This window comes from Podarcis pityusensis (genome assembly GCF_964106645.2).
Source record: "Podarcis pityusensis genome assembly, chromosome: 11".
NCBI classification, from domain to species: Eukaryota; Metazoa; Chordata; class Lepidosauria; order Squamata; family Lacertidae; genus Podarcis; species Podarcis pityusensis.
In genome coordinates this window covers 13,980,216-14,007,808 of record NC_138036.1, presented here as the reverse complement: position 1 = coordinate 14,007,808, position 27,593 = coordinate 13,980,216, and the positions used below count along the sequence as shown (strand labels likewise).

At 41.9% G+C, this 27,593-nt stretch overlaps 1 protein-coding gene across 1 annotated transcript in view; it reads right to left on the bottom strand.

Annotated features, from left to right (window-relative positions):
* Window positions 1-27,593, bottom strand: part of WDR7 (WD repeat domain 7) — a 202,759-nt gene that overhangs the window by 139,020 nt on the left and 36,146 nt on the right. The window contains exons 15-19 of the mRNA XM_080972111.1: window positions 19,406-20,172; window positions 18,404-18,492; window positions 14,158-14,244; window positions 10,014-10,132; window positions 6,526-6,649 (exon numbers count right to left, since the gene is read on the bottom strand). Coding sequence (XP_080828237.1) covers window positions 6,526-6,649; window positions 10,014-10,132; window positions 14,158-14,244; window positions 18,404-18,492; window positions 19,406-20,172 — 1,186 coding nt within the window. The remainder of the gene's footprint in view (window positions 1-6,525; window positions 6,650-10,013; window positions 10,133-14,157; window positions 14,245-18,403; window positions 18,493-19,405; window positions 20,173-27,593) is intronic.

The following is a 27,593-nucleotide window of genomic DNA, read 5'->3' as shown; positions in this document are numbered from 1 at the left end:
GAAGGAAGAAGAAATTTGGCTCAACTTCCTCCATCAGAAAGCATGGCTTAACTTGTTCCAGTGGGGGGGGGGGGGTGGACTCCTCTTACAAAAACAGGACACAGTAATGAAAGTCAGAGTGGCAATCAACTACCATTACACCAGGTCATCATTCCTTCCCTTCTTCACCTGCCTTAATCAGCGACAGACCAAGAGAAGAACCCTACTAATCTGGGAATGATTCTGTGAGAAACCTTAAATTATTCCTTTAGTGGCATCCATCCTGCATACCAAATAAGGCAAAAGGGTCGTTGGCAAAGGCAAGAATACAAAAAAAAATGGTGAAAACCTGCGTAAAAGTATGTGAAAAGCACTTGCACCCAAATTGTTTCTCCACCAGCACCCAAGGGAGTGCAAAAAAGGAGAAAGTATTCCCTTACAGGGATGCGGTTGGCGCTGTGGGTTAAACCACAGAGCCTAGGACTTGCCGATCAGAAGGTCGCGGTTCGAATCCCCGCGACGGGGTGAGCTCCCGTTGCTCGGTCCCTGCTCCGGCCAACCTAGCAGTTCGAAAGCACGTCAAAGTGCAAGTAGATAAACAGGTACCGCTCTGGCGGGAAGGTAAGCGGCATTTCCGTGCACTGCTCTGGTTCGCCAGAAGCGGCTTAGTCATGCTGGCCACATGACCCGGAAGCCGTACGCCGGCTCCCTCAGCCAATAAGCGAAATGAGTGCCGCAACCGCGGAGTCGTCCGCAACTGGACCTAATGGCCAGGGGTCCTTTTACCTTTACCTATTCCCTTTCACCAGGACCTCTTTCATCTCATTAGATGCTGCCCTACAAGCTCCTTGGTATGCGCATTTATGTAACACCACAGAGGGAACTCTGCATCACAGCCTTATAACATCATCAAATTCTTCTTTTTTTAATAAAGATTTTTTTGATTTACAAAAGTGTGCAATGTTTCTGTCTCTCCTGTGTTTTTTCCCCCCATGCAACATTTTTACAAATCATTTTCATTTGTTGAGACATTAGGAAGAAAAGGCGGAAGAGGGGGAAGAGGGGGAGGGGGGAGAGATGGGTGAGAGTATACACAAATGAAGCAAACTTGTGCAAAGTTGCCCAAACTGCATAACTTGGCTTTTTAAAAGTATCTTCTTATTAATCAGTTGAAATCAGAAGTGAGAAAACATTATGTTACCCTAGAATCAGTCATCTTGATAATCATCCACCAAATTTTCTTTCATTTCCTACTTTAATAATAATTTACTGTTCAACCCACTGAATTCTTACAGCTGCATAAAGCATTTGTCCACTTTCAAAAGCCAGAGCACTAGGTCACAGGGAAGCAACAGGTCCACTTAGCATATTCGTTTGTATATATAAAGCTGCTTCTTAAAAGAAGGACAAATGGTGGCTATAGGAACTGCAGGATCCATTATAGCACATGTGCAAGGAAGTTTATATTCATAAGGACCAGGTAATTAATTTGGGATCCATCCGTAACATCAGAGGAGTAAATGGTTGGTGGTAGCCCCATTTTACCTGCTTATGCTGGTGCATTAGCTGTGACCCTACACGCACAGGAAGAGAATGTCCTGGTAACCTTTTGTTTGGCAGTGCCTTCTACAGGGTATACTATCTTTGAAGATGGTCTGAAAAGTTAGAATACAATTGTGTAATTGCTGTCTGAGATCGCAAGTTACAATACTTGGCCACCTTTCCAGGTTGTTTCCAGGCTCAATCCAAAGTGCTACCTTGGATCTTTAAAGCTCTACACAGCCAGAGACTGGGGTACCTGGAAGATGGCATCTTCCGACAAGCACAGACCTGGACCCTTCCATCCTTGTTGGAGGCAAGTCCTTGTTGGCCCCTAGGGCTGCCGTATTTCAAAAAGTGAAAAGCCAGGCACAAAAGTTGTTGAGTTCCCTGCTCCCCCCCCCAAAAAAAGTTGCTGAGCTTTCTTTGCAAGAATAAAAAGATGAGGAAGTTGTTGTTTTTGAGCTATGAGTGAAGAGTGTCCTTCCATCAGTGATATCCAAGTTATGGAATACTGTGTCCTAGGAAGGCCCACACAGCAGCTACTCTGATGGCTTCCTGCACATCAGGTGAAGCCCCATTTACTTCTTTTAAAGTCTTTTAAATCTTGCTGTCGCTTTGTAATTTTGCTCTGAGCTATGCTGTTCTCATAATCTGTTCTTGCTATATGACCTTGTCTTGATTTTAATTTGGACTTGTTTTAATACTGTGTTATATTTAATCATTGCTTATTTTATTATAATTGTTTCTAACCTGCTTTTTATTAAAAAATAATAATGTGTGAGCTGACATGATAAATGTGTGCATATCCAATTTTTAGTTGGTTGACTAGTTTCGCTCTGGTCAATTTTGCAATTCTGTTTGTCTATGATTTACATTGTATTGTGGATTTTAAATTTTGATGCAGACTGCCCCGAAAACCACCTTTGGATGGTGGTGCAGTTTATAAATTCTTAAAATAAATAGTGTACCATAAATCAATGCCTAACACATGCTATATACATGGGCACCGGCATAGTCTGCACCAAACCAAACTTGGACAGATATATATTTTAAAAGCTTCCTAGACACTTGCTTTATTGCAGAAATGTGTTCCCGTATTCTTGCACTGTGTTTTGTAAAGCTCTTTATTTCCATTAGCATTAAAAAAACAACTCAGTTCTTCAGCAAATCAGAAAGAGACTAATGGCACAAATCAATACCATGCTCTTCAGTACAACTAATATTAGGGCATTTTCTACAACAGTACTCACTAACACTGCTAGCAATAAGGTGCAATCCACCTATTTTTTATTTGTAATTACAACAGAAAAAAAGAACAATCAACAAAAACATGAACTCCCCTCCCCTTAAAAATATTTAATGAACTTTCGTATGAGGCAAGCCTTGCCATGCAATGGCTTGGGTTTATTTCTTTATTTTATTTTCTCAAAACATCATATTCTAGAATTCAACCTTGAATAGCACAGATTTGGCAAATATCCTACTGAATTTTAATTGCAAACCAATTAAACCAGGCATGGCCAAACTTGGCCCTCCAGCTGTTTTGGGACTACAATTCCCATCATCCCTGACCACTGGTCCTGTTAGCTAGGGATGATGGGAGTTGTAGTCCCAAAACAGCTGGAGGGCCAAGTTTGGCCATGCCTGAATTAAACAAAGCCAGCTATACCTTTTTAACTTGCACTTAAATTATCTCGAAAAAAGTGATTTGGAAAAAACATTTACATCTGGAAAAAGTTGTAAACACTTACAGCGAGGAACTTTTAGGCTCAACAGAGATGTCATGACTGTCACGTCCCTGTCCTAAAACACAATGACAAGCGGCTCTTCCTTGAGCATACGGAAGAGAACTGGATTCAGGCTAATAATGGTGCAGTTCAGCATCAAGTAGTGGGTTGAGAAGTAATGATTCCAAGGTACACAAGCAAGACAAGAGATGTAGGACTGAAGAGGAGCAAGGAAGATGTCCCAACAGTTACCGTACCTTGCTGCCCAAGCTTTTAAGGACAAGGCAAGGTGAGATCACTCACAATACACTATTCACCTTCCAGGAGGGCTGCATGTTCAAACATGCTTTCCACCTGGGCAGAAGTGTCTAATTCTACCTACAGACATGGCACCTGCATCTCGACGACAGGACTGTGCCTTGCCCTCTGACTCCACCCCCTCTTCCTGCTCAGTCCGTCCCATTGGCTGGCTGAAGTCCCTCCCCCTGCCTTGCTGGAGGAGCAATGGAGAGAGCTGCAAGATCTCCTCCAGAGTCACAGGGAGAGGACTTCCACCCTTGGGTGCCAATCTTCAAGCCCCTGATCTGCTTTTTCTCCTTGCTCCTCCTATTCCATCTGGGGCTGCCAAACCATGCCAGATCCTGACAGAACAGAGGGACCAATGACAAACTGGGGAACATCAACTAATTATGTTTAAGGAAGCTTACCGTATTTTTCGCCCTATAGGACGCACCGGCCCATAGGACGCACCTAGTTTTCAGGGGGGGAAATCAAGGGAAAAAAATATGATTCCCCCCCCCCCGCAGCTCTGGGAGCAGCGGACAGGCTGCACGCAGCCTGTGCACTACTCCAAGACCTTCTTCCTGCTTTTGAGGGAGGTGGCGGAATTCCCCCACCTCCCGCAAAAGCCCACAGGAGCCGCGCGCAACTCCTGCGGGCTTTTCAACCAGGAGGGAGAAGGGACTGAAACGGCCAGTCAGTCCCTTCTCCCTCCTTGGGGAAAAGCCTGCTTTCCCTCACCGCCAGCCTCAAAGCCGGGTTGGAGAGTAGCGGGAAGGCGTCGCCCGTCTTCCCGCTGCCCCCCATCCTCTGGGGCTGGCGATGGGGGAAGCTTTTCCCCATCTTTCCCCCACCGCCAGCCTCAAAGAGCAGACTCTCCTGGCTTCAGCGGAAGCAACGCGAAGCCTCCGGAGCGCGGAGGGAGCGCTCCCTCTGCGCTTCGGAGGCTTCGTGTTGCTATCGCTGAAGCCAAGGAGCCTGCATTCGCCCCATAAGACGCACACACATTTCCCCTTCATTTTTGGAGGGGGAAAAGTGCGTCTTATAGGGCGAAAAATACGGTAACTCAGTAAATTGCCCCTTGTCATTTGAGACATCATCAGACAAACAGAAATAATGGTTTGCTTGAAATGGTTTTTCAAATCATACCTTGTGCTACCTATGGTTTGGCATAATAATATCCCTCTACTTCCAGAGGCAGGCATATTACAGTGGTACCTCGTGTTAAGTAATTTGTTCCGGAGGTCTGTTCTTAACCTGAAACTGTTCTTAACCTGAAGCACCACTTTAGCTAATGGGGCCTCCTGCTGCTGCTGCGCCGTCGGAGCACGATTTCTGTTCTCATCCTGAAGCAAAGTTCTTAACCTGAAGCACTATTTCTGGGCTAGCGGATGTAACCCGAGGAACCACTGTATTCCAAGATGGGCAAAAGCCCTTTTTTGCGAATATTGGCTGTGTTTGTTTTGGGTTGTATGATACATTTTTTTTTTTCTATTAAAGAAGCAAACATAATGCATAGGATCTAGAAGGATGGAATAGAAATTGATATACAAAAAAGATGCCACTGATAGAGATTATGCAGGGGTTATTGAGTTTTTCATTCATGAAATATAATGCTATCTTTTTGGTTTCTTGGGATCTCTCCTACTGCTGTATTTGATCACCTGTTTTCGTGGCTCATGACAGGGCCCGCAGCACACCTTAGGTATTGGCAGCTAATGTGGTGCCTTCCAGATGTTGCTGGACTACAACTCCCATCATTCATGCTGGCTGGGGCCAATGGGAATTGTAACCCAACAACACCTGTGGAGAAAGCACCTTTAAAAATGTGTTTAGTAGAACAGTGCTTGATTTAGATGCAATTTATGTGTATGAGGTTAAGGGTTATAGTTGTAATAGGAAGCATCCTTCCTTGGTGGTTGAGAGTCGGCTGTTGTTTAGTGACATAGGCTTGGTCTGGGAAAACTGGGTTATTTTAAATACTGAGGTAGAGGATTGCAAAATTACACTTTTTATTAGTTTGTGGGCAGAAACTCTTGGTCACTCACAGAAAAAAACGTTCTGGGGGGAGAGAATTCTGTGTCACTCGTATTTGATTGGTTGAAGGACAGGCTGGCTGAGACATAAATAGGCATATTCTATTTTTGGGGGAAACCACAGAAAAGAAGATGAAGAAGACAAAGAAGGGGACCAGCTGAAAAGGAGAATCATTCCTATCTCATAACCTAAATACCATAGTTTATTGCCACATTCCAACACCACCGAAGTATTGTCAATGTACCTTGTATGTAATTATTTAATACAAATAACGCTGGGGTTAAACTTAAGGCCAAAAGACTGAGTGTTATTTTTTTTTACTGACATTTGTTCTTGGAAACAGCACAGAGCATCTCTATGTAAATCTAGATTATATATCCCATTTAGATTTAACAAGATCATTATATATCTTTCCCAAAAAAATCAATTGGCATTTAACACACAAACCACTCTCAACAAAAGGAAATTCAATTCCGTTGGGCAAAACGTTTCTCATTGTCATAAAAATGTCTGCTATATTAGAAATAAACAAATTCCTGCTCACCAATAAAATGAACTAAATGATCTAGCTTGGTTTGAAACTGCTGCACCAAAGTACAGACTTCATTATATTTGGATGAAATTTGACTGGTGCGATACAACACCGGTCTGATACGGCAACCAATACAGCCCGATTCAAGGTAGATCAGGATGGTATATAAACAATGTAAATTTGAAATATTGAATTAATTCAAGGACAAATGTATTGTCATATTCATACAGTTGTCATTGAAGGACTTGTTTACTTTGCCCCAGACTTTCAACATCCCTATATCCAATGCTGACATCTGAGAAAGAGATCTATGTCAAGCCCTGAAATCTAGCTTTCCCTATGAAATATACTGGTTTCCATTGTTACTTGAAATGTCTTCTCTTAAATCCACATTTTTAAGCACATTTGGATTAGAAAGAAAATACTCACGTGAGATAACACTGTCCATGTACTGTGGCAAATACGGAGCCCACATGTCAATTGTCTCCTTCCTCCCTGCCTGCTCAATTCTTCTCAATTCTGCTAACAGCAAGGCCTGGGCAGCTTCTCGCACCTACAAACCCAAGGAAGACACATGTTTGCAAAAGGACTCCATAATGTTCACATAAAGGTACAGGTAAAGGGACCCCTGACCATTAGGTCCAGTCGTGGCCGACTCTAGGGTTGCGGCGCTCATCTTGCTTTATTGGCTGAGGGAGCCGGTGTACAGCTTCCGGGTCATGTGGCCAGCATGACTAAGCCGCTTCTGGCGAACCAGAGCAGCTCACAGAAACGCCGTTTACCTTCCCGCTGGAGCAGTACCTATTTATCTACTTGCACTGACATGCTTTCGAACTGCTAGGTTGGCAGGAGCAGGGACCGAGCAACAGGAGCTCACCCCATCGCAGGGATTCAAATTGCCGACCTTCTGCTCAGCAAGCCCTAGGCTCTGTGGTTTAACCCACAGCACCACCCGCACAGACGTTAAGGAACCTTTTCTAGCACCCTCTGCCACACGAGGAATCACAGAGTGATTTTCAAAACACTGCAAAACAACTTATTGTATGAGAAAACAACCACAAAACTATTAAAATTATTCCTCAATTATAAAAGCATCATAGATATGGTATATCACATCCTAAGTCCTTCTGTATTCCAGACTTTCAATCAACTGGGTGGGAAAACAGCTGTTTTAACCTAGCACCGGAGTTTTGTTAAGAGCTGCTGTGCTTTGTCTCCCAGGGGAGAAAATTCAACAGTCAGGGTGCTATCACAGTGAAGACTTGATCCCATGTCACCTCCTGCCATGGAACAGCTGATGGTGGCAGGTCAAGAAGTTTCCCCTAACCCAAGCTGGCCAATGTCAAAGTCCAAGTCAGATGATATGGGGGAGAGGGAACACTCCTACGGGTGAAAAAAGAAAAAAAGAAGAATGCTGGTACGCAAAATGAATTGGTTGCAGATACTGCTTGTGAATGACATCTTACCAAAACAAAGATAGTTGGCATGATAGATAACATAAAAAACCTCTTTCTGCAGTTCACTCACAAGGTCCCCAAATGCTTCCATCATCCATTTAGGCACAACAGAATTTATAAAGGGACTATCTTTCCCAGACAGTTCAGTGATCAACAATGTCACGTTCATGCATAGGAACAATACTGTACAACTTCCTCATACCCTGATAGGGCACATGCGGATGGAAGAGCCATGTAGGCAAAGCCAACAAAATAGATGATTCTCATGGAGACACTGGGCACACAAAACCCTGGGAGGGACCCACGGGATTCTAGCAGAACTGCACCTTTACAACAATGGTGCCTAACCTGTGGCCTTCCAGATGTTGTTGTGTTCCAATGACCATCAGTCCCAGTCAGCCAGAATGGTTACTAGTCAGGGATAGAGTGAACTGTAGTTCAGTAACTTCTGGAGAACCACAGGTTTCCCACACCTCATTTACTGGTTCATCAAGAAAAGCCACCAATGGAAAATACCTCCCTCACCACTATGCCACAGTATGAGCTGGGTCCTAGCTGTGGTGTAAAAAAATCTCAGAAGTAACAGAGAACCTGGCACTGGTGGAATGATAGACCTGATTCGCAGAATTCACGGTACTGCCTTAATACACTGCAAGAACACAGCATTGCTTAGGATTCCTCTTCAGGACCCTGCGATCTGAGGCACTTCATTGTGTGCCTCCTTCTGCAGGAAGTTCAGAAGGTGGCAACAAGGAAACAGGGCCTTTTCTGCAGTGGCTCCCCACTTGCGGAATGCTGTCTCTAGGAAGGCTCTCCTACCAGGCTTTTGGCTAATTAAACAACCTATGGCCTTTTAAACTGTGGGGGTATTGTTTTTGTTTGTTATTATGGTGTGTGTTATTGTGTTTCTATACTGTAAACCACCCTGTGATCTTTGGATGAAGTTCAGTATATACTGTATTTTTTGCACCATAACACTCACTTTTTTCCTCCTAGAAAGTAAGGGGAAATTTCTGTGCGTGTTATGGAGGGAATGCCTACGGGTGGCATGCCTACGGATTTTCCTCCTCTAAAGACTACGTGCGTGTTATGGTCGGGTGCGTGTTATAGAGCGAAAAATACGGTAAATTATTACCATTATTATTATTATTATTAATCTACCTCAGTATACAAGAGAAATAAAGCTTAATATTCTTGAGAATAAAAGCTGAAATTCTTACATGTTTTGCTAGACATTCACCAGCAACACTAAAGAGTGTGTGTTCACACACAACTTCTCTTCCCTAAGTCTTTGGGATGAGGCAGGCTAGAAACTGAAATAAAAGATTAGCTTAGCACAGAGTAAGGTTTCATCTACCATGTGTGCATGAACTCCACCACTGCTGCACAATCCTGGCAGCAGATTTTCAATTAAGCTTAGGAGCCAGCTCAAAACACTACTGTAAATGTCACAGGTCTGCTCCTCATATATTTCTTTTAAAGCTGCACAATCAACTTTTTCTTCTTCTTTTTTTTCTTTTGGCCACAACAGCATAGATGTGATGTCAAGGCCAGATAGTCATTTATCAAAAATAGTAGACGCCAACCCCATTTGCCGACGAGTGGAGTTACGTTCCAACAACTCAGCAAGCCCTCTCTAGAAACTGACTTGCGAAACCTCTTAGCTGAACGCCCTTCTCCTTACTGGAACAAAAGACTGCTCCGAAAATTTGAGCAGAGTTGAATATTCATTGCAAATTTCAAAAGACGTCTTTGTATTTTCTACCTGCCATCGTCACCCACACCAAAAAGCAAATGATGGACCTCAGCATTGCTGAGGGGAAACTAATATTAATCGGAAGCGGCGCCTCTCAGCATTTCATTTCAAATAACTACACATAGTGGAGGGAAAGAGTTTCCTGGACTGTGACTTACAAGGGTTCTTGTTCTCTTAAGCATGCTCTTCCCTCCTGCTCTTTTTAAAAATATGTATAGCACTGAAGAGGATTAAAAATGAATTTGCAGCAGTTATTGAACTGCTGGTGCATGAGGAGTAAACAAACTGCATGCAGCTCCGTCGAAACATGTTGAAATGGTCTGTGGCTTATGGAAATGGAGGATTTTGGTATTCATAAGTGGTCCCACATGCTGTAATGGAACAACGATGACATCCAGTGGCCGGCAAGATTCATCATGTACTTTGGATTAACCGCATTCTCCGAGGCCTAGCTTCCCATTTAACTACAATATACTGTTGTTATGAGGGGATGTTAACTCTCCATTTTACAAAACTGACCTGCAAATTGAATTGCATATACCTAGATATATAAATCCAACCTTTAAACCAGAATTATGGTACGCTTTTCTTGGAACAATATATCCGACATAAAAATAATATCCTCGTGTTGGCCAACAGATTCATTTCATTTGCACCCACCCACCCCCCTCACCCCCACTGCCACCTTCAATAAAAAACAGTACCTCCAAGCATCGATCTTGCCATCTGCGAGCTAACATTTCAAGGAGAGGTGGTCTAAATTTATCCAGGCCCAACAGGTCAGGAAGCATAACACAATGCATAGCGGCAAGTTGACTCCATCCTGTTGAAGACACAGGCAAAGCATTATGAAAACAGCCATCATCAAATGCCACTAGATTTATTAGCATCCACAGCTACGTTTGTCAATCTGAAGCTATCATGACCTGCTTGCCCACAATGACCCCTTTTTAAAATATACTGCATCTTAAGCAACAGGAATGCAGTTGTACTGAATAGCTTAACTTAAAAATGATACGTTATCAGTATATGCGCACGCTAACCTCTCTTCCTGATTACTGAGGCAACCAACATTATTTGAAGCTCCTATCATCTACATTTGAATTATTCACTGCCTTATTTTGTTGTCTCTGCCATTTGTTCACTACACTTCATAACTTCAGATTTCAGAAAGCACAGCTTCCGGGTATATAAGCTCATCCTAATTCAAAGTTACATTGGGGCATTAACAGTGAAATCCTACACAACCCCTCTCAGAAATAAGTCTACTGGGTTCAGAGGGGCTTACTCCCACCTAATAATTATCCTTCTATAACTATGCATTTGTAATCGCTCTAACCCAGGTATGACCAAACTTGGCACTCCACTTGGCACAACTCCCATCATCCCTAGCTAACAGGACCAGTGGTCAGGGATGATGGGAATTGTAGTCCCAAAACAGCTGGCGGGTCAGGTTTGGCCATGCCTGCGAGTCTAGTAAAGGACCCTCCTTTACTGAGATTAAAAAGAAAGCTAAGGCAATTGACAAACTAGCTATGTGAAGAGCCATCAGGTGGATAGCATTTCTTCCCTTCTTCCCCCTAATCTCCCCATGAGGGTCATGATCCGACATCACATGAAACCTTAAGCTTGTTTGCTAGTCTTATGGAAGACTGGGTCTAAAGATGCCCTTCTAACATGCTGAAAGTGTCTTCGATTCATAGGAAGGTAATTTTACACTTCATTCTCTAGCAATCAGTGAGAAAAATTAATTTCACTAATGTTCCCCTGCTTGCACAACCTGTTGCACAAGAGGAAGCATGAAAACATCAGTGAAATGCACATATGTCAGTGCTGCACAAATTATTGGGCAATTATTTTCCTTCGACTCAAAGTTCTTTGGACCGAACATGTCGTATCCAATTATTGACTAATTTGAACAGTGTGTGTATACATGTATGCATGTGCGAGAGATAGACAGACAGATGGACAAGAGATAACATGTTTAAACCAACCAGTGCAGGACGTTTAATCAGACTGGGTATGAGACTCATGCTTTCACAAGCATCCTCTTCCACATAAAATATAAAACCGATGAATTTATTTTTCATGCTAGAGATTTATCACAACGTGATAAGGACAGTGCATGAGAACAGCAGCCACAATCCTGCCCTGAGGCCACAGGTGCCCTGGCGCCCCCTGGCAGAATCAGTTGGCAGGAAGTGACATATCCTGTGAGGTAGGAGGAAAGGGCGAGTGTGCTACCATGCACAACGGGGGGAAAGGAAGCAGAGGGAAGGGATGGGAATACGTTAGCAGCTATGAAAGACTAACATGGATGCTCTAAACCAACTCCTGTTTTGGCTGTAGGGAAAGTTGCACCTGAGCCAGTGTTTTATGGTTCTTCTCCAAGGGCTACATCAGGCATAGGCAAACTTGGTCCTCCAGATGTTTCTGGCCTACAACTCCCATGATCCCTAGCTAACAGGACCAGTGGCCTGGGATGATGGGAATTGTAGTCCCAAAACATCTGGAGGGCCGAGTTTGCCTGTGCCTGGGCTACATGGAGGAACAGCAGTGGGAAATCATTAAGGTGCAGTACTGCTGGTTCAGGTGTGTGGTAGATTGCCCTCCATGCACAATAGCAACAAGGCTCAAATACATTTCAAATTCCCAAGCACCAGAATTAGTTTTCTCTTGGGGCACATCTTTCTCTCTTTTTTAGGACTGCATCCATGAATAATAATAATAATAATAATAATAATAGGAGGAGGAGGAGAAAGAAAGAAAGAAGACTGTTAGGTATCAGCACCAGTTTTTTGAGAATCTTGATGAACATGCTCCAAGGATTTTTTTCCTCTTAAATCCCGGCTAAAAACCAAACTTAAACATAAGCCAGATAGGTGTAGAATTGCAGCCAATACATAAAGCCAGACATGGACAATCAGCCATCAAATACACAGAGGAACGAACACTAGCTTTAAAAAGCCATAAAACACACAAAACTCTTTCAAAGTTCTAAACAGCACAACAATACCAAAAAAGCATGGGTTCAAATGCTGGTTTTGATGCTCACCAATACGGACATTAAAATAAACAGAAAGCAATGGGTTTCACAGTGTCAGTGCAGAACTCTAGGTGTTTTACACATACTGTTAACTATAGGAATTAATTTCTCACAGGTTTTAATTTTTTTAAAAAAAATCAAAGTACACCTAGGTTAGCATCACCATCTAGCAGGCTCCAATAGCTAGAGCTGAAGCAAAACTATTTAGTTTTTGTTGTGTCGAAAAATGCACACCTTTTCATTTATGTAAAGCACTTTGAGGGTGCTGGGGTTTTTTTGAAACAAGCAAGTAGTGTAGAAATTTTATTAAATAAATAAATTTTCACCGCCTTGCAATAATATTTGCTTAATAAGTTGAATTGCCTTTATTTGATGTTATTCCCAATTACCCTTGCTGATGTCATCACATAGCTAAGTCTGATTGGCTATGGTATCATGATGTCATCCCAGTCACTATAGGATCATCCATGTGACTACTCTAATAAGGACTACTCTAATAAGGAAAAACAGCAAAAACACCCCCCCCAAAGGTGCATATGCTTGTAATTTAGATTTTATTTTCAGGAGAAGTTTCTTTCTTTTCTTCGTATTCGGGAGAAATTTCAAACCTGGAAAAATCACAACTTTTACCCTCCAAACTTAGAAAAGGGGGAATTTTCGACACAACTTTAATACACCACGTCTAATCACTGCAGAAGTAATCTGGATTGTTGCTGGTTTCTAATTAATTCTTCCAGTCACCACTTAGAGGAAGGCTTGTATCTACTTAGAGCTGAATGAAGCAATTCTCTCTTAGCATGACAACTAAGCCATCGGACACATAGATGTTACCTGCTGAATAGAGTCTCTATTTCTCGTGTAAAGGAAAAACTGGATACATTTAGTAGCACAATGAATGAGAACAATGTATACAAATAATTGAAAACTGGTCCATAATTCATAAACAGTAGAACTTACGAAAACGCCTACAAACAGAAGAATCTACAAATCATTCAAACTGACATATCTCCTTTTAGAAATCAGCTTAGTTCCACTGAAGTTAACAAGGCTAGGCAGATTTAATTGCTCATTTTTTTGCTCTTTGCTTTTTTATTTCTTTTATTTTTTCATTTTTTTGCTGTTTGTAGGGTACTTTTATTTCTTTTTTTAAACAACAACAACATGATCTTTTCTAGGTGATCTTTTGAGAGAAAGAAATTACGGTAACTGCACATTACAAGACTGTGTTAGAAAACAAGTATTTACAAGATCTCAGATTTTGCCTTTTCCTTTACAGATAAAAGAATGGTAACAAAACCCTTACATATTGTCACTGAAAAACACCCTCTATTTATAAGCAAACAAATTTTTATCAATAGGAAAGTTATCCACAAGGTAACCAACTTTTTCTAAGCCACCCAAAATATCCCTTCAGTTGCGATTCAATTGCTTAAGTCCTCATTCTGAAGCCACCGGAAAATTAAAAATATGTAATTGTTCTCTCCTTGTCCCTTCCCCCACAAGGTGAAAAAGGGTTGACAAATTGAATTTAAAGACCTTAATTCATTAAATATAAATTTCTTTTTTCCAGTCAGATAAGCTAGCTGCTTAAGTGATGTACAACCATCACTTAAAGGCAGAGAAAAATGAATTAAAACTAATCATTAGTTGCAAATAAAGGTTGCTAAATGAAGCTTGTTTTCAAATTGAGAAAGTGAATGAATGTGCAGATTAGAAGAGGCATGTAACAACGAGAGAGCAAGTTAGTTTAAAGAAAAAGAAAAAGAAAAAGGCCAAGTAGATAGAAACAGAGGTGAGAATACCTTCATTTACTAAGAAACAGGTATGTAAAGGAGCAGGGTCAGAGCCAGAGAGATCAGCTTCAGTGCTAGCAGAAACAGCAGGAGCAACTTGAGCAGGAAAGAAGAAATAAAGAGGAAAATGAAGACAGACGTTTCAGAAAACGGTTCGTATTACTAAAGAATGGGGAAAGGGGGAGAACCATAACTCTCTGGGACTATATTAGCAATTACTATACAAGAACCCTTCAAGAAGCGTTCTAGTGAGAGAGAAACAAGTCAATTATAGAACACAGGGTGAGACTTTGGCTACTTGGGCTATACACCAAGAAATGTTAAATCAAGAAACTTGCATCAATCCCATTTTAAACAGCAGAGTGAGCACGTTAGGTAGGGAAATCCTGGTCACAGTTACACGTACTAACAGAAAGTCCACATTATGACAAGCAATATTGCGGCTTAAAATCACAAGTAATTATAAACCCAAAGAACCAGGATATAAATTATCATCCACCTCACAACTGCACGAATAAAGCTTTACAGTTAAACAAGTCTAATTTTGGATGTTTTGACCTTTGCAGATTGTTTTAAGGCCCGGCTGAATAAAACACCTTGAAAACTAATCTCTTTAGTACCCACACTAAGATTGATTTAGTGTGTATTGTCAACTACTTTCAGTGAGAAAGCCACTTTAAAAAGTTAATTGCTCAGAATAGTTTTTGCCAAATTAAAATTTCTGCCGTTTTACGATGGCCGTTTTGTGAATTGTGTTCGGGTTCTTATTTTTTTTAATGTGAAGGCAGTCCAAAGGCAGCCATAAACTTTATAGTTTCGCTAATGCTCCATGAATCAAATTATCATATGAAAGGACAGGCAGACCTTATGGCACACACCATTCTACAACCAGAGGTCAATGTTAAGATTTAGAGGTCACTAGCTGACACTTCCTTCTCACAGAGAATTACCATATGTCATGCACAAGCATCTTCAAATTAATCCCTCTCCTTTATTCCATTGCAGAACAACAATGAGCTCAGGCTCCAGAACAGATTAAGCATTGTTTCCTGAATTGTATGTTTGGTTTTCATGCAGTGAACTTCTTTTGTCACTCTAAGACATCTGCATCAAAATTACTTCTTCTATGATTTCCACGCGAATGCATCACGGTGGCACGCGCAACGCTGTAAACCAGCTAGCATGTATTACGTGTGAATTAAAAAATAATAATAACAGACAAGCAGGATTGGGAAAGATCTTGAACTGATAAAGGCACAAGCTTTCCAAAAATACACCCAGACTCCAATTGTCAGAGTTTACTGTTCGATATTTAAGCTTCACTCCTTTGTGATGAGGGTGGGAGAAAGAGAACAGTCTCTCTGGCTGTCATTGTTTATATCAATCAGTGTAACTGAAAGTAACAACAGCTGGCTTGGTAGGCCAGCAGAACTGGGCGTTCGAGCAATCTGATAAAATACGCTGCATGAATTGATTGTGCTCAGCCACTGTCCATTGCATGTTAGATGCGCTGCAATTAAGAAAGTTAAACTCACAGAAATGCACAACATGTCAAAGGCACCAAGTCAAGCGATAGATGAGAAAAACCTACAATGTGATAACTAGGAGAAAGGTGGAACAAAAATCTAACGATTTCATGAATAAAAATATTCTGGCTGTCACTGTTTATGATAAACTTTCCCCCATTTATTATCAGGGCAGAAGTAAGCAAATAACTTTAGATCTGATAGCATGAACTGTAAATATGACAATAGCATTATGAACCACATTAACAGATGACCAATGAGGATGGTAATACCTGAAGGAGCGTCTCCACCCCCATCATTCAGCCCAGAGACTGAGGTCCAGCTCTGATGGCCTTCTGGTGGTTCCCTCACTGCAAGAAGTGAGGTTACAGGGCACCAGGCAGAGGGCCTTCTCGGTAGTGGCACCCGCCCTGTGGAACGCCCTCCCATCAAATGTCAAGGAAATAAACAACTATCTGACTTTTAGAAGACATCTGAAGGCAGCCCTGTTTAGGGAAGTTTTTTATGTTTGAAGTTTTATTCTGTTTTTAATGTTCTGTTGAAAGCCGCCCAGAGTGGCTGGCAAAACCCAGCCAGATGGGCGGGGTAGAAATATTTTTTATATATATTATTTTTTATTATTATTATTATTTTTAAAGGCCTCCCAGTGCACCATGGTTTAGATGACACTACATTGTGAACATTAAAAAATACCAATGTAAATGACATGCAACCTCACATTAGTGGACTTCTGCTTGCCTGACGTAACTCTTCTTCCCTGTTCCCTGTGCCATCCCCAAATCTGCTCTGGAGGGGCTGAGGGGAGGGGCAGGGGAAGGGGAAGGGGAAGTTTCACCATACCAGAAGAAGCCCTTTTTGCTGACTGGCAGCTACCAATGCATGTCAGCCATAATGATTTACACACTTTGCTGCACAGAAAAGTCAAACTTCATCACAGCGTCACATACAGTGAGATACTGAAATATTTGCTTTCACATCCGTTCATTGCTCATTAAAAGCAAGTCTGAGAGCTTTCATTCACTTGATTGCTCAGCTATTAAATGTGGCTTTAAAGGAGGCAAAAGTTTTTTTCAGTTAATGAAATTTTATCTCCCCACTAAATTTCAAAAAAGGAAAAGAAACACTTACAGGGAATTCATGGACACTTATTTGGGTTACTCTACAGACTTCCAGGGGGATTTGTATTGAATTTCTATCTCGCAAATCATTCACAACCAACCTACCTTCCGGGCGGTGGGGGGGGATTTACCTAATAATTGTATGTATGTGTGTGTGTATGTTGCCCCAGCCACTCTGGGCAGTTTCCAACACATATGAAATCATCAAACATTAAAATCCTCCTGATACGGGGCTGCCTTCAGATGCCTTCTAAAAGATGTGTAGTCATTTACCTCCTTGACTTCCAATGGGTTATGTTGAACTCTACACTTGAGTTCAACATAAAGCAATGTGCTTGATTTATCGTGTTTTAAATATAGCGGCCATGAGAAGAGGATCAGATGCTAGGCAGGAGACCCTCTGTCTTAGGTACAGCGCTATTAAGACTTTTAGGAAGCACAGGGTGCTTTTCTTAACAGATTAACTACCTTCAAGAAATCAACACATTTTAATAAGTGTAATGATCTACTCATCAGGGAAGAAAGATTTTCTAGAGGAAGTTCTAGAAATTACACACAGTTGCAGCCCCAGTTCTGCCGTGATGCCCTTTGGTTAAGCCAAAGTCGCAAAAGGCTTCACTGCAAGAGTGATATAGAAGACCGTGGATCCAGTTGGGAAAACAAATTTATACTGCACTGTTAACAAGACTATGTGCGGAACAAAGAGAGAGTAACAAAGGTGTTACAGAAAGGTGATACTCTTTTTTGCCCAGATGTCAATGAACACACGTTTCCTTTTCCAGAAAGAAAATAAGGAGAATGTGGAATCAGACATAAAGATTTCTGCTTGCATAACAAAACTTTGTTCCCCTATCCTTTCCTATGTGTCCCCTAAATATGTCTTAGGGGCTTCCCCCAACCCTTTGGAGCAGGTTTATGGAGGTGAGGCACACATGAGGAGAAGAGAGGTAGGGGGAAGTCCCACTGTACAAGCAGACATCCTTGCACTGATGGGATGTGGTAGCTGAATACTGCCCCCAAGAGCCCAGATATTATTTGAGCCATACCCTTTTGTGGGCTCCCTTGAGTCACATACAGGTTAATCTATCCACCTCTGAATACCAGAGATATACAGGATCAGTAATGCCAAGCATTAAAGAGAGGGGAGTCAAACAGCGTGGATCTAGAGATTCCCTCCCTCGGAGCAGCCGCTGGGATTAACCTGAGTTGTAATTATGCTAATCCGTCAGTTTAGGAACAGATTGCAAAACTGGACTGCAAGGCTCATGGCAAGTGCAGGTTTCATATCAGTCCCTGCTGATGAACTGCCAGGAGATGAATCCAGGGTGAGTTCAAAGAATGGTGGATCAGATACATATGACCACCACCTTAACCTCCAGCAAGGTGCTTGGCTGTCAGCACAGGGTACCTGAAAAAATGTTGCTGCTATGAACTCAAAAGATCCTATGCACACAGGAACCTTCAGTTTCATAAAACACCTGCAATTATCAGACCATCCTTTGCAATTATCAGACATTTCAGCTTAATTTAATCACTCAGAAAAAAACGTATCATTAAGACAATTCCACAGTCTGAGTGATATCTCCATTATCTCAAGGGCTTAGAGGTTACCTTGTTTAATCAGCCCCTGAGCTGTCGGACTGGCAACTGGAGCAGGAGTCTTCACTCTAGCAAGCTCAGGAGTCCCTGGTCTAGGTGGTCTACAAATAAAAAAAATTCAAGAATTGAGTATGTAAAATCAGAAAATATTGCACACCATATAATATTTGGGCTTGGTGCCACATAAGAATAGCTTAAGAATGGGTTGCATCTTCTGTTAAACATGCACTGATCTCGGTACCCTTTTTACCCAATTCATCATCATTGTCTTTCTCAGCCTCTCTTCTATCAATACCCTAGATATCCTCCATCCCTTTTATTTTCTGGAAAATATAGTTCCCTTCTTTCCTTCCAATGGCTGGTTTAGTATCTTCTGTGGATATGGTGGTCAAGGAAGATGGAGAGGCTTACCTCAAATCTCATATAAACTTCTTCTTAGCTTCTATTTTATCCATGAAGTTTTATTTTTAAAACCAGACAGGCAAAAATAGTTGTCAGGTGCTGTAACCTGTACTGAGTCTAGACAGTGGCAACAACAAATCAAACATCATTTTATGAACCACCTCCTTAACAACGTAACTTTCGCCTATTTGAAATGTAATAAAACATTTTAATCATTTGACGGAAACCTCACCAAAATGGTGTCCAGGTACAAATACCTAGAACTTCACTACTTTCAGCCAAGTTGGAATAACAATACAGGGTATAAGAAAGAATAGGAAAAGCAATCTGGCTCTGGGTTTATCTAGGCCAGGGTTTGCCAGATTTGGGTCTCCAGTTGCTTTTGGACTACAACTCCCATCATCCCTAGCTAGCAGGACCAGTGGTCAGGGGTGATGGGAAATGCAGACCAAAAACAGCTGGAGACCCAAGTCTGGGAATCCCTGATCTAGGATGAAATTCAACAAAACAATGATCTAGCAATAAAGAAATCACAACTGTGTACTAAAGAAAGGTGGTTCGGAGATGAAAGAGGTAAATTAAATAGGTTCATTTATTTTTTTCAACAGGTACCTGACTGGTCCCTTCTTCATATGATCACCAATGAATGTTGCATTTGTCATGCTCATCAAGGTGTTAGCCAAGGAGATAATGGAGAGGAGATGCTGAGTAGTTACTGCGCGTGATATGCCGTATGTTCCTCTGATATGTCCCTCCGTGGGAGATACAGACTTTCCTACCTCCACATCAACGGAGGGCATCTTGCCTATGGGCTGATTGTATCCGGGAAGCATCAGCGACATGTGGCCTCCTCTTGAGAGCAAGCCAAAAGAGACGGAGCAGTGAGGTCTCAGCATCCCCAAGCGGTCGCTGCAAAGCTCATCTAGAACACCGTTCAAGCCCCAAGCATGAAGGCATGACATAAACAACTTGGCTGTGTCCATGGTTAGATTGTATTCTAAGAGGGTTAAGGGCTTAGATTTGCTGGACCGGTACTCGGGATCGCTGTCTTCTCTCCTCTGCCTGGCTTCTTCGTCGTCCTCGTCCTCATCAAGGAGATGTTCTTTTATGTTCTCTTTGATTGTTTCTTTGACCTGCTGGAACAGGACCGCTGCTCGTTTGCCAGCCAGGAAGGAGCTCCCTTTGTCAGAACTACCAGATGCTTTCTGCAAATTCTCCGGGGAAATAAGGGCTGTATTAGGCCTGGAGGCTTCTTCAGTTAGCAGTTGAATAATCAGAGCTTCTACATCAAAGAAGAGCACATGGACATCTGGGTCTGTTAAGTTAGTCTTCAGGGCCTGAACCATCAGAGAGTTGTGAGAGTACTTAGGCAAATTTCCCTGCAATAAAACACGCAATAGTTATTTCTCTGGCTTGTGCAGTACTCTGCAAAGAGTTTGCGCAAAACATAACCTGAGTATCTTGGATAGGAGAACAGTTGTGGCATTTGAAAGCAAGCAAACAACAAACTTGAAATGTGAATGATTTAAAATTACTATATGATTCCTTTTTTTAAAAAAAGTATAATTAAATGTGAAACACTCCGAAACAATATGTATAACGTATTTTTGAAAAATATGCTGAGCAGTTAATTGTATTTTCCCATGCTTTTTTAAAAAAAATTAGGAACCAGCATGCATCTGTTGGGTTATCCACGTGGTTTTACGTGATAGTAGCACTTGTACAAACTGTGTCCAAGTCTATCAAGGATCCCAAGAGAAGGAATAAATTAATTCATCCAAGAGAAACAGATACATGTATGAAAAAGACAAAGGAGCGGACAGTTCCCCACCTTTTTTGGACATGTGTTGATACACAGGTGTTTGCAGGACTCCCTTCACAGAAATAAAACATTGAAAAGCATTGTCTCCCACAGAGCCAATCTACAATGGGAAGTCTAAATAAGACTTACAGCACATTCCCATATATGTCCACTCAGAAGTCGAGGCCCCATTGAGCTCACAGGTAAAGTGTGAAAACAGATTATAACCGTAACAGGGTTTCTCCTTCTTCCCCACTTTGGAATGCAAGATCACAGGGCAGTTGTTGAATTCATTGTTAAAATTACCAGTGCCACTTTGAGACAGTAAATAATGAATTAGCACGCACAAACACACGCCTCTTAAATACCCCCAGAGATTTATGTTTGGCACTAAATGGGATACGTAACTCTTTGTTGATTCTGTTCACACATTTTTGAGATCTGCTCCTTTGATGCTCACTTCAGCCCCTAGAACAATATGCTGTCTTTGGCCATCAACCTGTACCTCTTCAAAGCCTTACCTTGCTAGTCAACAGCATGTGCATCCTTCCTTGGTCTGCCAAGGAAGTGAGGATGATGAAAGCAGACAACGCTAGAGTGCAAGCCGCATTCAACTTGTGCCAAATTAGACTGATTTCAATACCAATCCCATTTGCGGGGGCTAAGTAGTGGAGGTCAATTTCAATCTCTGTTTCCACCACCAAGCAAAACACATTTTCAGGCAGAGAAAGGGCTCACACTGTATGGGAAACCAAGTTGGTCTCCAGTGGTAGGTTGGAGCGGGGAGAAGAACACAATGCATCATCAGATTCTCCGAGCTATATTTTGTTTGATGAATTTCAATGTATCCTGTACAGAAATGTTGTGATGGTCTCTGTCAAGGTTATGATGGAGCCTTGAAAATCCTCTCTGTTCCTGCCCTTCTCAAGCCCTGCCTCATAGGCAGCTGATAGATTGTAGCCAAGGGGCCACGTTTAAAATCCAAGCAGGGTAGGAAAGTGTAGAGCTTGACAGTATTTAAAGCTTCAACTTCAGCAGTTGTTGGAAGTATCTGTTCCTGAACCAGCCCCTAGAATTTTCACAAAGCTGTGTTTCTCCAGTCTGCATTGTAGAGCCTCTTTGCTTCCATTCTACGCATTTATTTATTTATACATATATACTTAACAAAATTTATATACAGTGGTACCTTGGTTCTCAAACTTAATTCTTTCTGGAAGTCCATTCCAAAACCAAAGTGTTCCAAAACCAAGGAGCGCTTTCCCACAGAAAGTAATGCAAAATGGACTAATCTATTCCAGACTTTTAAAACAACCCCTAAAACAGCAATTTAACATGAATTTTACCATCTAATGAGACCATTGATCCATTAAATGAAAGCAATAAACAATGTACTGCAGTCACCCAGTACCTGAACTGGGTTCCACACAGTCACAAAAACAAAATAAAAAGAGCTACAAAAATGCAAAATAAATAGCAAAAACAAGCAGACCTCAACGTAACACTCAAATCGCAAGCATAACACTCAAAGCAGGTTTGCAGTGTTTGGGTTCCAAGTTGTTTGAGTACCAAGGTGTTTGAGAACCAAGGTACCACTGTACTGCGTGATTTTAGCAAAACCTCTAAGCCGTTTAACAAGAAACCCAATGCTCTGCTCCTGACCTCAGCTACACATTGCACGGCCAGTTTCTGTTTTCTAACAATTTATCTGCATGTGTGCGTTCCTCCTCCATCCCGAACAGTGGGTGTTTCCCCCTCCATACAAGCTTAACTGTTCATGCATGCATCCACCTGCCCTGGCAAGTTCATCACTCACTGCATGTTATCTATTCCTCACGCAAAAGGCTGAAAAGTGCAGCTGTGAAAGTGACAAGTCCCCCTTACACACACACCTCCGCAGGGAGCCTGCCGAAGACTCTTCACAGTAATGGTGAAATTGACAAAAGGCAAAACTTCTACAGAAGGGGGGGGGGGAATTGAAACCCCCTATAATGAAGGAGCCTCTCTGGCGATAGTGGTGATGGAGAAAGCGCATCAGTTTCACCACTTTGGTTTGCAGCCTTTGCAGGTAATTCTCTGAACTCCAGCAAGATTTCCACAGAACCTGCCAGAAAGATTTCAAAGAGCAGCAGTGAAACTGACAATCTTGGAAGCTCAAGGCTGTAGAGGTGAAACTGACAAGAGGCTTCAACCCTCTTGTCAATTTCCCCTTTCACCTCCTCGCAGTGAAGGGACTTCTGGGAACTCGCCGCAGAGGCAAAGGGGTGTTTGTCAGCTATATCGCTCTTCTCTGCAAACTACACAAATCTAAGAGCTTGTAACAAGCCGTTGAGCGTCTCATCACATCTATTTTCGTTTTTGTTTATTTTACATGCAGCAATGACAAGTTTACGCACCAGATCCAGCCACCAGTTTCTGTTTCTTAAGAGAAGTTTAATTAGATAAGATTTAATTGGATAAAATGACAGTGAGAGTTTAATAAAAGCTGCTTGACAGTGGAACGTATTCCCTCAGGAGGTTATGGACTCCCCTTCCTTGGAGGTTTTCAAGCAGAGCTTGGATGGCCGTCTCTCATGGATGCTTTAGCCAAGGTTCCTGCATTGCAGAGGGTTGGACTAGATGACTTACGGGGTCCCTCCCAACTCTACAATTCTGCGATTCTATGAATATACCATAAGAAAGCCTTGTTGGATCAGATCAAATGCCCAACTACCAGTTTGAATTATGGTGCTGGAGGAGACTCTTGAGAGTCCCATGGACTGCAAGAAGATCAAACCTATCCATTCTGAAGGAAATCAGCCCTGAGTGCTCACTGGAAGGACAGATCCTGAAGCTGAGGCTCCAATACTTTGGCCACCTCATGAGAAGAGAAGACTCCCTGGAAAAGACCCTGATGTTGGGAAAGACGGAGGGCACAAGGAGAAGAGGATGACAGAGGACGAGATGGTTGGATAGTGTTCTCGAAGCTACTAGCATGAGTTTGACCAAACTGCAGGAGGCAGCGGAAGACAGGAGTGCCTGGTGTGCTCTGGTCCAGGGGGTCACGAAGAGTAGGCCACGACTAAACAACAACCAGTTCTCATAGTGACCAACCTTAATAGCTCCCTCACCTTTGCAAAGGAGAACTGCCATTGGCAAACCTTATCATGAAGTGGGCCATCAATGGCAACTATACCATCCCATTTCATCCAAAATTGGGAAACGGTGATTTTGATTGCTTTAAAATTATTTGTATGAAATTTTTGAAATACATGCAACTCCTGTTTTAGGTAAGACCAATATGTGTGTGACCGTGCACACACACAGCGCCAACCCAGAAGTGACTTGGAAACATAACAAAATATGTCACTAAAAGGGTGGGGGCAGGGATGGAGCAGGGGCAGCACGAGGCAGAATGGGGTGTTTCAATTGCACACAATTTCACACAAGCGCACAATGACCCGGGACACAACCCCCATGCAATTTGAGGGATGCCTGCATAACATTTGACAAACTATGATTAACGATTTTTGAACGAGACAGTATATGAAGCTAGAGTCTGGAGTTGGATTCATATTCTTTATTAAAAAAATTATTATTTATTAAAAAATTTATTATTTTTATTATTATATTTGTATACCGCCCTTCATCAACAGACCTCAGAGCAGTTCCAAAGCAGTTAGCTAGTTCTGATTCATACAAAATGGGAGGGTATAGTTGACTCTGTGTGTGTGTGTTCACATGGCTCATACACAGGTCAGCTTATCAAAGCAAGACGCAATCATCCGAAACATTGATGAGAATTTGTTTCTTAAAGTTCTACTGCTTTAGTTTAATTATCATAAGTACAGAAGGAAATTAAAGCAAGATGGAAGGCATGAATGGCTTAAGAAGCTACTTTTCTCTTTAAAATGTTCATCCATAAAACAATATTATTTGTACCTGTAGCAAACAAGCTCTAATACATTTAAAGGCAAAGTGCACATACACATTCTCTGCCATTTGACTTTGTTTCCCTATTAAAATCATTTTGACATGCAAGGAATAAGGCAGCAAACTGGAATGCTACAATTGGAAATATGACGGGTTAGCCAAACCTGGTAGAAATCCTAGTACTGGTCAGTTTCACATGTGTGGACTCCCTGATTTTAAACAGGGATAAAATCTATATAAAACTGGGGGATTGCAAAAACACAGAACTGCCCTATTTTACAAATACCAACCATAAAATCCATGGGGAAAAACATGACTCTTAACGAAAAGTGGATCTCTGATGCCCTCTGCTGTCCTACTGTCAAACCTGATTAGAATGCAAGGCAACCCTTTGTTCAAAATAATACTACAGAACGTCTCAGTATACTTTCATATACGGGCAACACAGTTCTAAAATGTTTGTGCCAAAATGCAATCACCACATCAGGTTATCATGAGCCTTAGCCATTTGTTTGATAAAGTTAATATGAGTAGGAATTAGTATCACTACAGAAGATATCTAATAACAAACAAACAAAATGAATTTTAACAGGGAGAAATGTAAAGTATTGCACTTGGGCGAAAAAAATGAGAGGCACAAAGACAAGATGGGGGACACCTGGCTTGAGAGCAGTACATGTGAAAAGGATCTAGGAGTCTTGGTTGACCACAAACTTGACATGAGCCAACAGTGTGACGCGGCAGCTAAAAAAGCCAATGCAATTCTGGGCTGCATCAATAGGAGTATAGCATCTAGATCAAGGGAAGTAATAGTGCCACTGTATTCTGCTCTGGTCAGACCTCACCTGGAGTACTGTGTCCAGTTCTGGGCATCACAGTTCAAGAAGGACACTGACAAACTGGAACGTGTCCAGAGGAGGGCAACCAAAATGGTCAAAGACCTGGAAACGATGCCTTATGAGGAACGGCTAAGGGAGCTGGGCATGTCTAGCCTGGAGAAGAGGAGGTTAAGGGGTGATATGATAGCCATGTTCAAATATATAAAAGGATGTCACATAGAGGAGGGAGAAAGGTTGTTTTCTGCTGCTCCAGAGAAGCGGACACGGAGCAATGGATCCAAACTACAAGAAAGAAGATTCCACCTAAACATTAGGAAGAACTTCCTGACAGTAAGAGCTGTTCGACAGTGGAATTTGCTGCCAAGGAGTGTGGTGGAGTCTCCTTCTTTGGAGGTCTTTAAGCAGAGGCTTGACAACCATATGTCAGGAGTGCTCTGATGGTGTTTCCTGCTTGGCAGGGGGTTGGACTCGATGGCCCTTGTGGTCTCTTCCAACTCTAGGATTCTATGATTCTATGATTCTATGATCTTTTTAAATCTCTGTGGAAATGTCATCATGTAGCTAAATATTGGTATACATTCTTATTTGGGTATAGGAGACTGCTGGGGCTATTGTACATTGTGAGAAAAGGAAAAGGAACATTCTTCATCAAAGCAAAGACAAATACATAATAAATGGATGGATGCATGCCCATGCACTTGTTCATTATGAACACAAAGCACCAAAATCTTTCCCTGGGAAGCCTAATCCCTTGTGTCTATGAGATTTCCCCAGATATTGGCATAAACTATCAGGCCTACCTTCTTAACACTCAAGGACTACAACTTTTTATTAATAAATAAATAAAAATCGAAAACAGAGAAACCAAGAATAGGAATGCTGCACTCTGATCCAACCTATCAGGGGAAATGCACAGGACCTCTGTGCAATTCTACCAGCCCTCACTGGATTCTGCGACCTTGCATTAGTCTAGCAGAGCAAGTAGGAAAGTGCTAGCACTGATTTCATTTTTTTAAAAAAAGGATAAGCCATGCTTTTATTGTTATTGGGCCAGTATACATGTAAAATGGCCCAATAACAATGCAAGCATGGCTTATCCTTTTATATAAAAATGATAGGACGCGGGTGGCGCTGTGGTCTAAACCACTGAGCCTCTTGGACTTGCCAATCAAAAGGTTGGCAGTTCGAATCCCCGCGACGGGGTGAGCTCCCGTTGCTCGGTCCTAGCTCCTGCCAACCTAGCAGTTCGAAAGCACACCCCAAATTGCATGTAGATAAATAGGTACCACTCCGGCGGGAAGCTAAATGGTGTTCCCATGCGCTGCTCTGGTTTCGGTGTTCCGTTGCACCAGAAGCGGCTTAGTCATGCTGGCCACAACACCCGGAAAAACTGTCTGCAGACAAACGCCAGCTACCTCGGCCAGTAAAGCGAGATGAGCGCCGTAACCCCAGAGTCGTCTGCGACTGGACTTAACTGTCAGGGATCCTTTACCTTTATCTTTTTTTATACATGTAATAATTTTAAAACCCACAATGCAATACTGAAAACATAAAAGCAACTAAAAACACATTAATCTTAAGTGCTTCTGCAGATCAAAAGGTTTTATCCCAGCGCTGAAAGGAATGCAATGTTGTTGCAGAGCATGCCTCTCTTGCACATTCCAAAGTTGGTGTGCCACTACAGAGAAGGCCCTCTGTTTGGTACATGCATAGTGTCAATAGATGAATCATGGAGAAGCGTTGCCTCTGATAATCTTAACGCTGAGGAAGATCAATATGGGAGACAACACTCCTTCAGGTATCTAGACCTCACACCATTTAGGCTTAAAAGGTAAGTATCAACACCATAATGTGGTCATAGGCAGAACTGATGTACTGTGGTTCCGTCTGAATAAACCAGATCAGGTTCTGTGCCACTTGAAGTTTCTGAACAGTTTTCAAGGGCAGTCCTGCACAGAATGCATTACAGCTTGAATTTCCAGCTTAGCGAAAAAAGGTACTGGCTTGGGGAGGGAAAATATCTATTGTTTGGAAAAATAATAATTAAAATGTTTAACAGGCAAGGTCCATGTCACTATCTGATAGTAGAAATTCAAGGCGGAACTACAATAAACAGCCAGCAGTCAGTGGAATGTGGGATAATAAACAAGGGTAGAGAGGTGCGGGGAATGAGACAGGGAATTTGCTTGGTGCATTCTAAAGTATATAAAACTTTCTATAATACTTTAAAACAAGTAACTTTTTAATCTTA